This window comes from Rana temporaria, chromosome 1 (assembly GCF_905171775.1).
Source record: "Rana temporaria chromosome 1, aRanTem1.1, whole genome shotgun sequence".
NCBI classification, from domain to species: Eukaryota; Metazoa; Chordata; class Amphibia; order Anura; family Ranidae; genus Rana; species Rana temporaria.
The window spans coordinates 670228743-670244683 of record NC_053489.1 but is presented as its reverse complement, the minus strand read 5'-3'; the positions used below and the strand labels follow the sequence as shown (position 1 = coordinate 670244683).

At 49.0% G+C, this 15941-nt stretch overlaps 1 protein-coding gene across 1 annotated transcript in view; it reads right to left on the bottom strand.

Moving 5' to 3' along the window:
- The window catches only part of PHF24 (PHD finger protein 24), a 226792-nt gene that overhangs the window by 78461 nt on the left and 132390 nt on the right, over positions 1-15941 (bottom strand). Inside the window, exon 3 of the mRNA XM_040335603.1 lies at positions 8929-9114. Within this exon, the coding sequence (XP_040191537.1) occupies positions 8929-9114 (186 nt within the window). The remainder of the gene's footprint in view (positions 1-8928; positions 9115-15941) is intronic.

Below are 15941 nucleotides of genomic sequence, written 5' to 3'. Positions count from 1 at the left end.
TAGGGTGCTCGGATAAGGGTCTGGTACGGATTCTGAGGGGGACCCCCATGCGATTTTTAAAAAAAATTGGCTCGGGGTTCCTCCTAAAATCCTCACCAGACCTGAAGGGCCTGGTGTGGATTTTGGGGGGACCCCCATGCAATTTTTTTTTTTTTGGTGCGGGGTTCCCCAGACCTAAAGGGCCTGGTAATGGACTGGGGGACTGCTGTTTTTTTTATGTAAATTGTCGAGACCCGACAATACATTATAGCTGCGAAAAGTTTTAAATCACATTTTTTTCTTTAGAAACTTCATTTTACATAGTTACATAGTTACATAGTTAGTCAGGTTGAAAAAAGACCATCCAGTTCAACCACAAAAAACAAAATAAAAAAACAAAATAAAAAACACAGTAAAATCCTATACACCCAACTCCATACCCACAGTTGATCCAGAGGAAGGCAAAAAACCCCAGCAGAGCATGATCCAATTTGCTACAGCAGGGGAAAAAATTCCTTCCTGATCCCCCGAGAGGCAATCGGATTTACCCTGGATCAACTTTACCTACAAATCTTAGTACTCAATCCAGGCCTTTCTTAAAGCAATCTACTGAGCTGACCAGAACCACCTCTGGAGGGAGTCTATTCCACATTTTCACAGCTCTTACTGTGAAAAAACCTTTCCGTATTTGGAGGTGAAATCTCTTTTCCTCTAGACGTAAAGAGTGCCCTCTTGTCCTCAATGTTGACCGTAAAGTGAATAACTCAACACCAAGTTCACTGTATGGACCTCTTATATATTTGTACATGTTGATCATATCCCCCCTTATTCTCCTCTTCTCAAGAGTGAATAAATTTAGTTCTTCTAATCTTTCCTCATAGCTGAGATCCTCCATGCCTCTTATCAGTTTGGTTGCCCTTCTCTGCACTTTCTCCAGTTCTCCGATGTCCTTTTTGAGAACTGGTGCCCAAAACTCAACTGCATATTCCAGATGAGGTCTTACTAATGATTTGTACAGGGGCAAAATTATATCTCTGTCTCTGGACATTTTGCTGTGGTACTGTTCTAAATACAGGAAAGATGCACTACTTTACAGGCAGACTAAGGACACCCCCAGGCAAAATATTTAAAGGAATATTTCATTTTTCATGTTTTATTTTAGAAAAATCTCTGTTCCTAAAAAAAACGTCTGTTTTTAAAACTTTTTTTGCAATGATACATGTCCCCTGGGGCAGGACCACGGGTCCCCAAACACTTTTAATGGCAATTGCATATAAGCAACTGCATATAGGCAACTTGCATATAAGCCTTTAAAATTAGCACTTTTGATTTTACATGTTCGTGACCCATTGACTTTAACGGTGTTCGCACAAATTTTTTGCCTGCTTGCAAGTTCTGGTTCGAACCGAACCGGGGGGGGGGGGGGTGTTCGGCTCATCCCTAGTTGCTAGTAAAGATTTCTGTTGCTCAGTTAGGTTGCTTGTTAGGTATTTTGTCTTTGGGTTATGGTTCACTTGTATCTTCACGTTGGCTGTATTTTCTGTATGTTGGTTTTTGGATGTGTTTTGTTTCGCTCTAAATAAATCTTAAAATGGTTGTAAACCCTTACAGACAACTTTCACCTACAGGTAAGCCTACATTAAGGCGTACCTGTAGGTGCTGGAAATATCTCCTAAACCTACATGATTTAGGAGATATTTACAATTTCCTCGTACGGCGATGTCTTCCGCGTACGGCGATGTCATCGGCGCATGCACAGTCTAGAAGGGGCACGCTGTGCTGCTTCTAGATGGGGTCATGCCGTGACTCGCGGCCCCCATGCGCATGCGCGGGAGCGACGTCACGCGACTCCGACCAGTCACAGAGCCGGAGTTTGCGGCCCCGGAAGGAAGAGCGGTGAAGAATGGACGCTTCCAGCCAGCGAGGAAATCGGGGACAACGCAGGCTTCGGTTTCAGGTAAGTGACACATAATGGGCTACTATGCGACGCATAGTAACCCATTATGCTTTACCTTTGCAGGGAAACAAAGAGGAAGTAAAACTAATCAGGGTTTACTTTCTCTTTAAGTCATATATAGTCTTGGCTCAGTTTCCTGAGTGTAGCTAAGCAGATCTGGCCATCCCCATACCTTCCAACATTTTGAGATGGGAATGAGGGACACCTACTACCAATACGTCCATTGCCACACCCCCTTAAAGGTGAATTAACCCCAAAAAAAGGTTAATTAAATCCACAAGGCCTTTTTTTTACCACTACTATTCCTTTATATTGGCTTTTAAAATTTACAAATGCAGCAATTTAAAATTTGGATAAAGGGTTTAGCAACGGGAAACACTTTTTGAAAGATAAAAAGTGCATTAGTTATACAACTACTTGGATCAGACCAAAATGAGGGACACATGAGGGGCAAAGAGGGACAGAGGGACATTTCTCCAAATCAGGGACAGTCCCTCCAAATCAGGGACAGTAGGGAGCTATGACAATACCAGTTGTTCAGCAGAAATACAGATTGCAGTGTCTGACATACAGACAGTCACACTCCTAGATGTTTCCCTTTAAACATGCTTAGTAAGATTTCTCAGTAGAAAGAACATTTTCTTTTTTTTTTTTCTTGTAACACTTGACACCTCATCGTTCCCGTTCAGCTCTCACAGCCATCGTGGAATTATCCTCTGCTGAGACCGTTCTGTGCAGACACGCTCTCTTTGCTTTTGGACGAGCGGCGGGATTTTATTTCTGCGTCTGTGCGCACATTACCCCGCTCCGGCCTTCGCTGAACCTGAATTCAGGGATGAATCCCAGCAGGGCTTTCTGTGGGTCTGCTCTCTCACATCTCATCCGACGCCTTGTGGTTATAAAATTAGACGGAGGGAGCGCGCTGTATCTTTATTAGACGACTTTGAAAAGCTGAGTGCGGATCTTGCTGGCGGTTGCGCGGTAGCGATCAATGTGTCTCTTTCTGCTTGTTTTCTTTTATTGGGTGTTTGAGGGTGAAATTCATCCTATCGGGTCTCTGGAGGTGCTCGGCTTTCATGTAGCTGTGTGGTTTTTGCTGTAAGTTTGACCTAAAAGTGCTGTGTTTGCCACCTTCAAGTTCTATACCATTGTGCATAATTAATAACTTACTGGCAGCCGGGAGGGGAGCCGCTGCAAACACAATATATACAGAGAATGCTTTGCAGCAGGGCGGTGTTGCATAATGAAAAAGGTTTAGAACCTCAGAAGCACTTCAGGACTCCAAAATGAAAACACAGCAGAAGGCCTTTGTTTGATGCTTCGAAGCTGCCAGGAAAGGGAGTGGAATTACTCCATTGCCGACTAGACTGAGCAACCCCTGACAAAGGGCCAGATTCTTGTACTTTATAGGTGGGCGGCGCGTAAGCCATTTACACTACGCCGCCCCAACCTACAGGAGCAAGTGGTATATTCCCCAAACACTTGCTCCGTAGTTTGGGGCGGCGTAGTGTAATTGGCCCGGCGTATCCCCGCGTAAATCCAAGGGGGCGGCTTGTATTTAAATTAAGCGCGCCCCCGATTTGAATGAACTGCGCATGCGCCGGGCTTAAAATAGCCCAGTGCGCATGCTCCAGTTCTCGGCGTAAAACGTCAATGACGCCGACGTGTGCGTCATTGATGTAAAGTCGTATTCAAGAACGACTTAGGGAAACGACGTACCCGATGGGAAAAGACGACGCGGACCCAACGCCATACTTAACATGGCGTACGTGGGACTGGCGTAAGGTTACCCCTCATATAGCAGGGGTAACCTTACGCTTACGCAAGCGACATTAGCGATGGTTACGCGACGCAAATTCGTTCGGGAATCGGCGTATCAGTGTCAGGGACCTGCCAATAGGCTCCGGCGTGCACGCATGCGCACACTTACTGATGGTCAGAATCAGCACCAATCACCTATTCATGTGGGCAGGCGCGTCCCACATGCACACGGATATGTGCCAAATGCGCGCATCTGTGCGCCCTCGTATGCGCGCGCATGCGCCTACTACACGCGCATGTGCACGACGGCGGGAACGCGTGCGTGCACGTTAATGCGCCACTCAGCCTTTAAAAAGCAAGCAGCTGCAGTGACACTTTGCTGTCTGATCTGCAGCATTGTATCTGTGAAACTTGTGACCTGTTGTAACCTGTTACCTCAAACCGACCCGGCTCCGTCTGACCATCCGACCCTCTCCACTCCGACCCCTGGCTTGCTCTGACTCCGCTCTGCTCTCCTGCCCACCGTTACCAGACCCTGTGCCTGAATCTGACTACGCTTGCCTAACCCACCTGATTATCTGCTAACCCGGTTTGCTTCACCAGCTCCTGCTATCCAGTGCCTGTGCCAGCTCCAGAGACGCTGTCTCCTGCAACCACCGTCCCGAAGGACCACCAACCTTGCCGAGCTGCTATCATCACCAGGCACTCCTACCTCGCCGTGCTCCCGAGCTTGCTGTCCCAACTCCAGCAGCTCCAGAGCCGGGGCTGTAAGAGAGGCCTCCTCCTGCACACTAGGCTCTGGCTACAAGGTACGTTCCAGTACATAACAATCAGGCTCATTTGCATAAACAAATGAGACCTGAACGTAAACGCCACCTAGCGGCCGGCTGGGTAATAACATTTAAGATCCGACAGTGTAAGTGACTTACACATGTCGGATCTTAAGCGTATCTATGCGAAAATGATTCTAAGAATCACTCGCATAGATACGCGGGCCAAAAAAGAGAGATACGACGGAGTATCCTGAGATACTCCATCGTAACTTCTCTCAGAATATGGCCCAATGACCTTACGTCGAAATGCGTAGAGCGAAGACGTCATCACGTGCCACGCTGAGGAGGTCTGTTAGTGCTCCGATGTTTTCTATACATTAACCTATTCCCTACCACAGCATACCATATGCCATGCTGTACAATCCATGTTCCACACTGCCTCGTTCCAAATGTGAGGCTGTATGTTCCTTATTCCACACCGCCTCATTCTTACTATATATCATGCTGTATGTTCCCCGATCCCCAACACTTCATTCCAAAGGCCATGTTGTATGCGCCCTATTATACGCTTTGCATGTACTGTATATTATGTTTGACCCAATGGTAATGTCTAGACTCCATACAGGTCTAAAGCGCCTCATTGCTAAACACTTTGCCCATACAGAAAGCATTTTCACTCAACAGAACAATGATGTGCTATTTGTAACCCAATTTTCAGGCAAAACATACTGGCCCGGATTCAGAGAGCAATTGCGCCTGCGTAACCATATGCAGGCGCAATTGCTCTCTGAATCCGGGCAATTGCTTGCTTGCGCCGGCGTTACGAATGCTCCTGATTCAGGAACATCGTAACGCCGACTGCAGCCTAAAATCTGCGTGGCATAAGGCTCTTATGCCACGCAGATTTTAGGCTGCATTCTTGCGATGACAGCTAGGGGGCGCTCCCATTGTGCTCAGTGTATAGTATGCAAATTGCATACTAACGCCGATTCACAATGTTGCGCGAGCCCTGCGTACGCAAGTTACGTCGTTTCCGTACGGCGTGTTTAGCGTAAGGCTGCCCCTTCTAATAGTAGGGGCAGCCAATGCTAAAGTATACCCGCCGTTCCTGCGTCGCGAAATTTGAATTTCACGTCGTTTGCGTAAGTGATTCGTGAATGGCGCTGGACGCCATTCACGTTCACTTTGAAGCAAATGATGTCCTTGCGACGTCATTTGCCGCAATGCACGTCCGGAAAGTTTCCCGACGGCGCATGCGCTTTACGATCGGCGCGGGAACGCGCCTAATTTAAATGATCCACGCCCCCTGCGGGATCATTTAAATTGCGCGCGCTTACGCCGGGCAATTTTGCCGGCACGCCCTCGCAATTTACGGAGCTACTGCTCCGTGAATCGAGGGCAGCGGCTTAAATTTGCGGGGGCGCAGGGCAAAATCGTTACTGAATCTGGGCCACTATTTACTTTTCATAAATATTACATAGTAGGCGAGGTTGAAAAAATATATGAAGTCCAACCTATGTGTGTGATTATATGTCAGTATTACATTGTATATCCCTGTATGTTGTGGTCATTCAGGTGCTTATGTAACAGTTTTTTTTAAATTATCAATGCTCCCCACTGAAACCACCGCCTGTGGAAGGGAATTCCACATCCTTGCCGCTCTTACGGTAAAGAACCCTCTATGCATTTTAAGGTTAACCCTCTTTTCTTCTAATTTTAGTGAGTGGCCTTGTGTCTTGTTAAACTCCCTTCCTTACATGGGCGTCTGCTCCATAGGGCAAGGGGGGTCTTTTGCCCCCCCCCCTGGAATCGCCAGAGAGAGCCAGGAGCAGGGCCGAACTGGCCCTGGGGCCGATTTAAGCGGTGACTGCAGCGCTCCCCTCCCCTCTAGTTGTTCCTTATTTAGAGTGCCTGTCCCTCTTCTGGAATCAAATCCATTTGTCCCTCATTCCAAAAGATTCATTTTTTTAGACCTGAAATAAATATACTGTCAATATAGTGTAGTGTTTTAAGGGAAAGGGGTGCTTTGTAATGTAAAGGGGTCCAGAGGTGCAGGGTGCTGTGTAATGTAAAGGGGTCCAGAGGTGCAGGGTGCTGTGTAATGTAAAGGGGTCCAGAGGTGCAGGGTGCTGTGTAATGTAAAGGGGTTCAGAGGTGCAGGGTGCTGTGTAATGTAAAGGGGGCCAGTGATGCAGGGTGCTGTGTAATGTAAAGGGGTCCAGAGGTGCAGGGTGCTGTGTAATGTAAAGGGGGCCAGTGATGCAGGGTGCTGTGTAATGTAAAGGGGTCCAGAGGTGCAGGGTGCTGTGTAATGTAAAGGGGTCCAGAGGTACAGGGTGCTGTGTAATGTAAAGGGGTCCAGAGGTGCAGGGTGCTGTGTAATGTAAAGGGGTCCAGAGGTGCAGGGTGCTGTGTAATGTAAAGGGGTCCAGAGGTGCAGGGTGCTGTGTAATGTAAAGGGGTCCAGTGATGCAGGGTGCTGTGTAATGTAAAGGGGGCCAGTGATGCAGGGTGCTGTGTAATGTAAAGGGGTCCAGAGGTGCAGGGTGCTGTGTAATGTAAAGGGGGCCAGTGATGCAGGGTGCTGTGTAATGTAAAGGGGTCCAGAGGTGCAGGGTGCTGTGTAATGTAAAGGGGTCCAGAGGTACAGGGTGCTGTGTAATGTAAAGGGGTCCAGAGGTGCAGGGTGCTGTGTAATGTAAAGGGGTCCAGAGGTGCAGGGTGCTGTGTAATGTAAAGGGGTCCAGAGGTACAGGGTGCTGTGTAATGTAAAGGGGTCCAGAGGTGCAGGGTGCTGTGTAATGTAAAGGGGTGCAGGGTGCTGTGTAATGTAAAAGGGTCCAGAGGTGCAGGGTGCTGTGTAATGTAAAGGGGTTCAGAGGTGCAGGGTGCTGTGTAATGTAAAGGGGGCCAGTGATGCAGGGTGCTGTGTAATGTAAAGGGGTCCAGAGGTGCAGGGTGCTGTGTAATGTAAAGGGGGCCAGTGATGCAGGGTGCTGTGTAATGTAAAGGGGTGCAGGGTGCTGTGTAATGTAAAGGGGTCCAGAGGTACAGGGTGCTGTGTAATGTAAAGGGGTCCAGAGGTGCAGGGTGCTGTGTAATGTAAAGGGGTCCAGAGGTGCAGGGTGCTGTGTAATGTAAAGGGGTCCAGAGGTGCAGGGTGCTGTGTAATGTAAAGGGGTCCAGTGATGCAGGGTGCTGTGTAATGTAAAGGGGTCCAGAGGTGCAGGGTGCTGTGTAATGTAAAGGGGTCCAGAGATGCAGGGTGCTGTGTAATGTAAAGGGGTCCAGAGGTGCAGGGTGCTGTGTAATGTAAAGGGGGCCAGTGATGCAGGGTGCTGTGTAATGTAAAGGGGTCCAGAGGTGCAGGGTGCTGTGTAATGTAAAGGGGTCCAGAGGTACAGGGTGCTGTGTAATGTAAAGGGGTCCAGAGGTGCAGGGTGCTGTGTAATGTAAAGGGGTCCAGAGGTGCAGGGTGCTGTGTAATGTAAAGGGGTCCAGAGGTGCAGGGTGCTGTGTAATGTAAAGGGGTCCAGTGATGCAGGGTGCTGTGTAATGTAAAGGGGTCCAGAGGTGCAGGGTGCTGTGTAATGTAAAGGGGTCCAGAGGTGCAGGGTGATGTGTAATGTAAAGGGGGCCAGTGATGCAGGGTGCTGTGTAATGTAAAGGGGTCCAGAGGTGCAGGGTGCTGTGTAATGTAAAGGGGTCCAGAGGTACAGGGTGCTGTGTAATGTAAAGGGGTCCAGAGGTGCAGGGTGCTGTGTAATGTAAAGGGGTCCAGAGGTGCAGGGTGCTGTGTAATGTAAAGGGGTCCAGAGGTGCAGGGTGCTGTGTAATGTAAAGGGGTCCAGTGATGCAGGGTGCTGTGTAATGTAAAGGGGTCCAGAGGTGCAGGGTGCTGTGTAATGTAAAGGGGTGAAGAGGTGTAGGGTGCTGTATAATGTAAAGGGGTCCAGTGATGCAGGGTGCTGTGTAATGTAAAGGGGTCCAGAGGTGCAGGGTGCTGTGTAATGTAAAGGGGTCCAGAGGTGCAGGGTGCTGTGTAATGTAAAGGGGACCAGAGCTGTGGGGTGCTGTGTAATGTAAAGGGGTCCAGAGCTGTGGGGTGCTGTGTAATGTAAAGGGGTCCAGAGGTGCAGTTGTGGAGAGGGGGTACACAGTAGTGACAAAGAGATATTGAAAGATGCAGGGGGCACAGCGGGGTGTTTTTCCATATTAACGTGTGGGGGGGGGCGCTTTTAACCCCCGCTAGCGGTTGAAGAAAGGGTAAAATGCAACTGTGTATCACCGCTGCCAAAGCCCCCCCCCCTCTGAAAAAAATTCAGTGGATGCCCATGCTTCCTTAGTCTATTTATTATTTTTCAAGGGCAGCCTATAATAACAATAGCCTTTGAAATAAAATCAAATTATGTCAGACCAAAGTCCTGATGATGTACTAGAAATCCAAGGCCTACTTACACAATAATAACAGCTCCATCCTGTCTCTGTATGTGCCATTTCCGTGACTTCAAGTGCATTGTCATCGAGCAGGTAGCCCATCCGGCGCAGACAGCCATCGTGGAAGACCCGAGAACAGATCCGGCATGGAAAGAGGCTCTCAGCAGTCCACACTTCGCAAATTTCACACATCTCATCATTGGTCATCTATAAAAAGGATATAAAGTATAATATTCAATGTACAGGAACATATCATGAACAAATGTCCCCCTAAAACAGATATTTACCGTATATACTCGAATATAAACCAAGTTTTTCAGCACATTTTTTTGTGCTGAAAATGACCCCCCTCCCCCCCCCCCCCCCTCGGCTTATACTTGAGTCAACTTTTTGCGCCTGATCTCCCGGACTTGGCACACATGTAGCTTCATTTCTCCTCTACAAGGAGGGTGCAGAAGGGCAGAGTACAAGGGTAGTCAGGAGGGCACAATACAGGTTCTGGGTAGGGTGACCACCTTTCCAAACTGCCATTCAGGGACACACCCCCTCTCTCACCTTCCCCAAAAAAAGATGAGGGGGGAGGGCCGGTGGGTAATGTAGTCTCGGGGTTGATGGGGAATTTGGCAGCAGGTTATTTGTCAGGTGAATGTGCCGCTTGCCACGCATAGTCTGCCACCAAATGCAGTGCTGCTGTGACTCCCTCTGCATGAGCCACGTGCGTAGAAGGAAAGGAGTGGCGTCACTATCTGGAGAGTGAAGATCACACCAGTCCCTGCTGCTTGCCACTGGGTGCCGGAGAAGGAGGAGGTGCCGAGGTGGGTGGGGACAGCAGTGCTGCACTAGGCGCAGGCCTCGCTCCCGGCCTCACTGTCTGAGAGTAAATTGTCACTGGTTGCAAGATGCAAAGTCAGCGTCGGCCCTAGCAACCAAATGTAGTTATTAGTTAGTAGGGGGTGGCTGTGTCCTCTATTTCATCCCTGGACATTGTATTGTCCCGGAATGAGGGTGTCCAGGACCCAGGACAGACATGTCAATTGTGGGACAGTCCCGGGCAATCCGGGACACGTGGGCACTCTAGTTCTGGGACGCCGCCTGGGCCGTCCCGGGACTGCTTACTAAAAAGTGTGATTATCCCGGCAAATACAGGACCGTTGGCAAGTATGATGTAATGCAAGATTATCATGCAACTGGGGCCCCTGGGCAATGCCCAGGGGTGCCCATGCATTAAGACAGCCCTGCTCTTGGCCCTAGTTACATTCAACTACTGATCGCAGGTGCTTGAGGCTCCTCATGGATCCATCCCATATGTATACACCAAAATGAAAGCAAGATAGAGCCGCACTTACTGCTGAATCCAAAAAATCGATTATTTATTCAAACAATGAGTACATCTCCCGGAGGATGCAGGTTGGAAGAAGATGTACTGATTGAGTGAACCATTGTTTTTTTTTGATTCAGCTGCGCACAAACACAGGAGAACATCGGAACCTCTGCAGAGAAAGCCTAGGAGGACTGAGGACCCCCATCCAGATACAGAGAAGTACTGAGGACCCCCATCCAGATACAGAGAAGTACTGAGGACCCCATCCAGATACAGAGAAGTACCGAGGACCCCCATCCAGATACAGAGAAGTACCGAGGACCCCCATCCAGATACAGAAAAGTACTGAGGACCCCCATCCAGATACAGAGAAGTACCGAGGACCCCCATCCAGATACAGAAAAGTACTGAGGACCCCCATCCAGATACAGAGAAGTACTGAGGACCCCCATCCAGATACAGAGAAGTACCGAGGACCCCCATCCAGATACAGAAAAGTACTGAGGACCCCCATCCAGATACAGAGAAGTACTGAGGACCCCCATCCAGATACAGAGAAGTACTGAGGACCCCCATCCAGATACAGAAAAGTACTGAGGACCCCCATCCAGATACAGAGAAGTACTGAGGACCCCCATCCAGATACAGAGAAGTACTGAGGACCCCCATCCAGATACAGAAAAGTACTGAGGACCCCCATCCAGATACAGAAAAGTACTGAGGACCCCCATCCAGATACAGAGAAGTACTGAGGAGCCCCATCCAGATACAGAAAAGTACTGAGGACCCCCATCCAGATACAGAAAAGTACTGAGGACCCCCATCCAGATACAGAGAAATACTGAGGAGCCCCATCCAGATACAAAAAAGTACTGAGGAGCCCCATCCAGATACAGAGAAGTACTGAGGAGCCCCATCCAGATACAGAGAAATACTGAGGAGCCCCATCCAGATACAAAAAAGTACTGAGGAGCCCCATCCAGATACAGAGAAGCACTGAGGACCCCCATCCAGATACAGAGAAGTACTGAGGACCCCCATCCAGATACAGAGAAGTACTGAGGACCCCCATCCAGATACAGAGAAGTACTGAGGACCCCCATCCAGATACAGAGAAGTACTGAGGACCCCCATCCAGATACAGAGAAGTACTGAGGACCCCCATCCAGATACAGAGAAGTACTGAGGACCGCCATCCAGATACAGAGAAGTACTGAGGACCCCCATCCAGATACAGAGAAGTACTGAGGACCCCCATCCAGATACAGAGAAGTACTTGGACGCCATTTACGTTCACTTTGAAGCAAATGACGTCCTTGCGACGTCATTTGCCGCAATGCACGTCGGGAAAGTTTCCAGACGCAGCATGCGCCCTACGCTCGGCGCGGGAACGCGCCTAATTTAAATTATCCCCGCCCCCTACGGGATCATTTACATTAAGCGCCCTTACGCCGGGCATTTTTGAGGAGCGCCCACGCAAATGATGTGGCTACTGCTTCGTGAATGAAGCGTAGCGCAGTTAATTTGCGTGGGCGCAGGGCAAAAACGGGACGCTGCGCCTCCGTAAGGAGTGCGCAGCGGTACCTGAATCTGCCCCTCTATTTTTTTGTTTATAGCGCAAAAAAGAAAAACCGCAGAGGTGATCAAATACCACCAAAAGAAAGCTCTATTTGTGGGAAAAAAAGGACGCAAATTTTGTTCGGGAGCCACGTCGCACGACCGCGCAATTGTCAGTGTGGAATCGCAAAAAATGACCTGGTCATTTGGCAGCCAAATCCTCCGGGGCTGAAGTGGTTAAGAACAATTCTATCAAATAACCAATAACAGCAACCAAATGTTCACAAAAAATAAAATAAAAAAATTGATTAGTCAAAAAAAAAAAAAGTAATTAAAATAACTAACTAAATAAATAATAATAAATACATAGGGCTAGATTCAGATAGGTTACGTGGATCTAAAGATCCGCTGACCTATCTGATTTACGTTACGCCGGCGCAAGTTTTTGAGGCAAGTGCTATGGGCCAGATTCAGATACAAGATATGACGGTGTATCTCCTGATACGCCGTCGTATCTCTGAGTTCCGCCGGTCGTATCTATGAGGCTGTTTCATAGAATCAGGTTATGCATAGATTTCCCTAAGATCCGACAGGTGTAAGTGTCTTACACCGTCGTATCTTAGGCTGCATATTCACGCTGGCCGCTAGGTGGCCCTTCCGTATAGTTACGCGAGGAATATTCAAATTAGGTATTTACGCCGATTCAGAAACGTACGTCCCGCCGGCGCATTTTTTTACGTCGTTTACATTCGGCTTTTTTCGGGGGTATAGTTAGCCCTGCTATATGAGGCGTAGCTAATGTTAAGTATGGGCGTCGTTCCCGCGCCGAGTTTTGAAAATTTTACGTCGTTTGCGTAAGTCGTTCGCGAATAGGGCTGTACGTCATTTACGTTCACGTCGAATCCAATACGTCCTTGCGGCGTACTTTGGAGCAATGCACACTGGGATATTTTACGGACAGCGCATGCGCCGTTCAAAATAAACCGTCAAAAACGCGGGGTCACGTGAAATTTAAATAAAACACGCCCCCAACATCCCTATTTGAATTAGACTAAGGGCGCAAGTTCTTTCTGAATACAGAACTTGCGCCCAAAGTTACATCGGCGTAACGTATCGGAGATATGTTACGCCAGAAGAAAGATGCGCTCATCTTTCTGAATCCGGCCCTTTATTCAGAAAGCACTTGCCTCTAAAGTTGTGGCGGCGTATCGTAAATCCCCCGGCAGAATTCAAATTCCGCGGCTAGGGGGCGTGTAACATTTAAATCAGGTGCGTCCCCGCGTCGAACGAACTGCGCATGCGCCGTCCGTAAAATTTCCCAGCGTGCATAGCTCTAAATGGCGTCGCTAGGACGTCATTGGTTTCGACGTGAACGTAAATTACGTCCATCCGTATTCGCGAACGACTTACGCAAACGACGTAAAAAATTCAAAACTCGGCCCGGGAACGACGGCCAAACTTAACATAGGATACCCCTCACATAGGGGTAACTATATGCCGGAAAAAGCCGAACGCAAACGACGTAAAAAAAATGCGCCGGGCGGTCATTCGTTTCTGAATCGGCGGAAATCCTCATTTGCATATTTGTCGCGTAAAAAAAACGAAACGCCACCTAGTGGCCAGCCTGGAATTGCAGCCTAAGATCCGACGGTGTAAGTCACTTACAGGGAGATCTATGCGGAACCTGATTCTATGAATCAGGCGCATAGATACGACCGACGGAGCTTACGTCGTTTGCGTACGCCGATTCAGAAACCCGCGCGCCGCAAGTTACGCTCACGCCGAAACCACTGACGTCCTAGTGACGTCAGTGGGAGCAATGCACGCCGGGAAATTTCGCGGACGGCGCATGCTCATTTAAATCGGCGCCTGATTTAAATAGTACACTCCTCCTAGCCGCGGAATTTGAATTCCGCCGGGGGTTTTACGATCCGCCGCCGCAAGTTTGGAGGTAAGTGGTTTGTGAATTACCCACTTGCCTCTCAAACTTGCGGGAGCGGATCTTAAATCACATAGATCACGCGGATCTAAAGATCCGCTGATCTACGTGAATCTAGCCAACACATCTACAGACGTTGAGATCAGAACTAAGGAACGGCGATTTTCTTCTCCCGGCGAACGAAGTGGAACGGCGCCCCGTCCAGGAAGGGGTTAACGGCCGGCTACCTGGAGTTTCTGAATAATGGAATGTCATTTGTTTGGCGAGGCGCTGCGAACGCTTGAGATGGAGTATTGAGCTTTCCGGCTCTGATACAAATTGTTATGGCATCGATCGGGGGGGGGGGGGGGGCCGTCTCCAGCCGCTAAGTGCTGAGTTATGGATGAGGTCTTTGGAAGTCGCCAGCGCCGCCGTCATTTATGTACCGATCGCTGCCGCTTTGTTTTCCTGGCCGAGAACGAGCGACGTGAAACTACTTTCCACAGCCAGACAGGAACAAGCAATAATAATAACAATGTAATTGAAATATGTTTGATCCCAATGGGGAATTAGATTTGTGAGGACAGATTATTCATATTAGGAGTAATAAGGGCTTATTTACGGGGGGGGGGGGGGGGTAAAACACCGCGGTTGGTTGAGCCACATTTGTACCGCCCCCAACTGTTCTCTCTTTAGTCTTCTTGTTTTGTGTTACTTCATCGCTTACCCCTTTGCCGCCCGCAATGACGGCGACAGCACAGGCTTACTTTGCGTTGAGGGCGCGTCTATTGACATGCTCCTACGATCGCACTTCCCAAGGACTCAGCTGATCACAGATTGCAGTAAAAGGCCAATCACGGCGGCCCTTTACCATGTGATTAGCTGTGTCCAATGACAGCTGATCACGGATGTCAACACAAGCCGGTTATCGGCTAATTTCTCCTCACGCTGTCAGCATGAGGAGAGAAGAGGAAAGCCGATAACCAGCTTGTAATAATTAGGGTCCTGATTAATAGTGTAGTCCCACCAGTGCTGCCAATCAGTGCCTCCTGGTCAGTGTCACTTATCAGTGCCGCCTATCACTGCTCATCAGTGCCACCTATCAGTTCCCATCAGTACCACCTATCAGTGCCACCTATTAGTGCCACATATCAGTTCCCATCAGTACCGCTCATCAGTGCCGCCTATCAGTTCCCACCAGTACGGCCTGTCGGGGCTGCCTCTCAGTGCCGTTTACTGCATGCCCATCAGAGCCCATCGATGCCATCTATCATTTCCCATTAGTACCACCTATCTGTGCCACCTATCAGTTCCCTGCGAGTACTGCCTATCAGTGCTGCCTATCAGTGCCCTTCAATGCATGCCTATCAGAGCCCATCAATGCCACCTATCAGTTCCCATAAGTACCGCCTATCAGTGCCCACGAGTACTGCCTATCAGTGTTGCCTATCAGTGCCCTTCAGTGCATGCCGATCAGAGCCCATCAATGCCACCTATCAGTTTCCATCAGTACCGCCTGTCAGAGGCTTCTTACCACAATTGGAGATGCGGCGTGTCAGACTGATACGCCGAATACGCGATTGGCGCGCGCCGGCATTTTATCCTGCTGGACGTCATATGACGTCCAGCCTGGAGAACAGAAACACTTCCCGGCCGTCAATCTGCTATAGGCCGGGGGCGGGAAGTGGTTAAGCGCTGATGCAGCACGAAACGCGTAGATTTTTCTTATGCCCCACAGTTTCTTGCTGCGGTGTTATGTTGCTTTTATGACTCAATGAAGATGGGTTTTTCTTTTTTCCGGAGTCTGACTAACTGAGCTGGCGTCGGATTCAGATTCAGATAGGTTACGCAGATCTAAAGATCCGCTGACCTATCTGAGTTACGATCCGCCGCCGCAAGTTTTTGAGGCAAGTGCTTAATTCAGAAAGCTCTTGCCTCTAAACTTGCGGCGGCGTATCGTAAATCCCCCGGCGGAATTCAAATTCCGTGGCTAGGGGGAGTGTACAATTTAAATCAGTCGCGTCCCAGCGCCGATCGAACAGCGCATGCGCCGTCCACGATTTTTCCCAGTGCGCATGCTCGAATTTCCGCCGCAAGGACGTCATTGGTTTAGACGTGAGCGTAACTTACGTCCAGCTCGTTTCTGAATTGACTTACGCAAACGACGTAAAAATTCAAAACTCGGCGCGGGAACGACGGCCATACTTAACATAGGATACCCCTCACATAGCAGGGGTA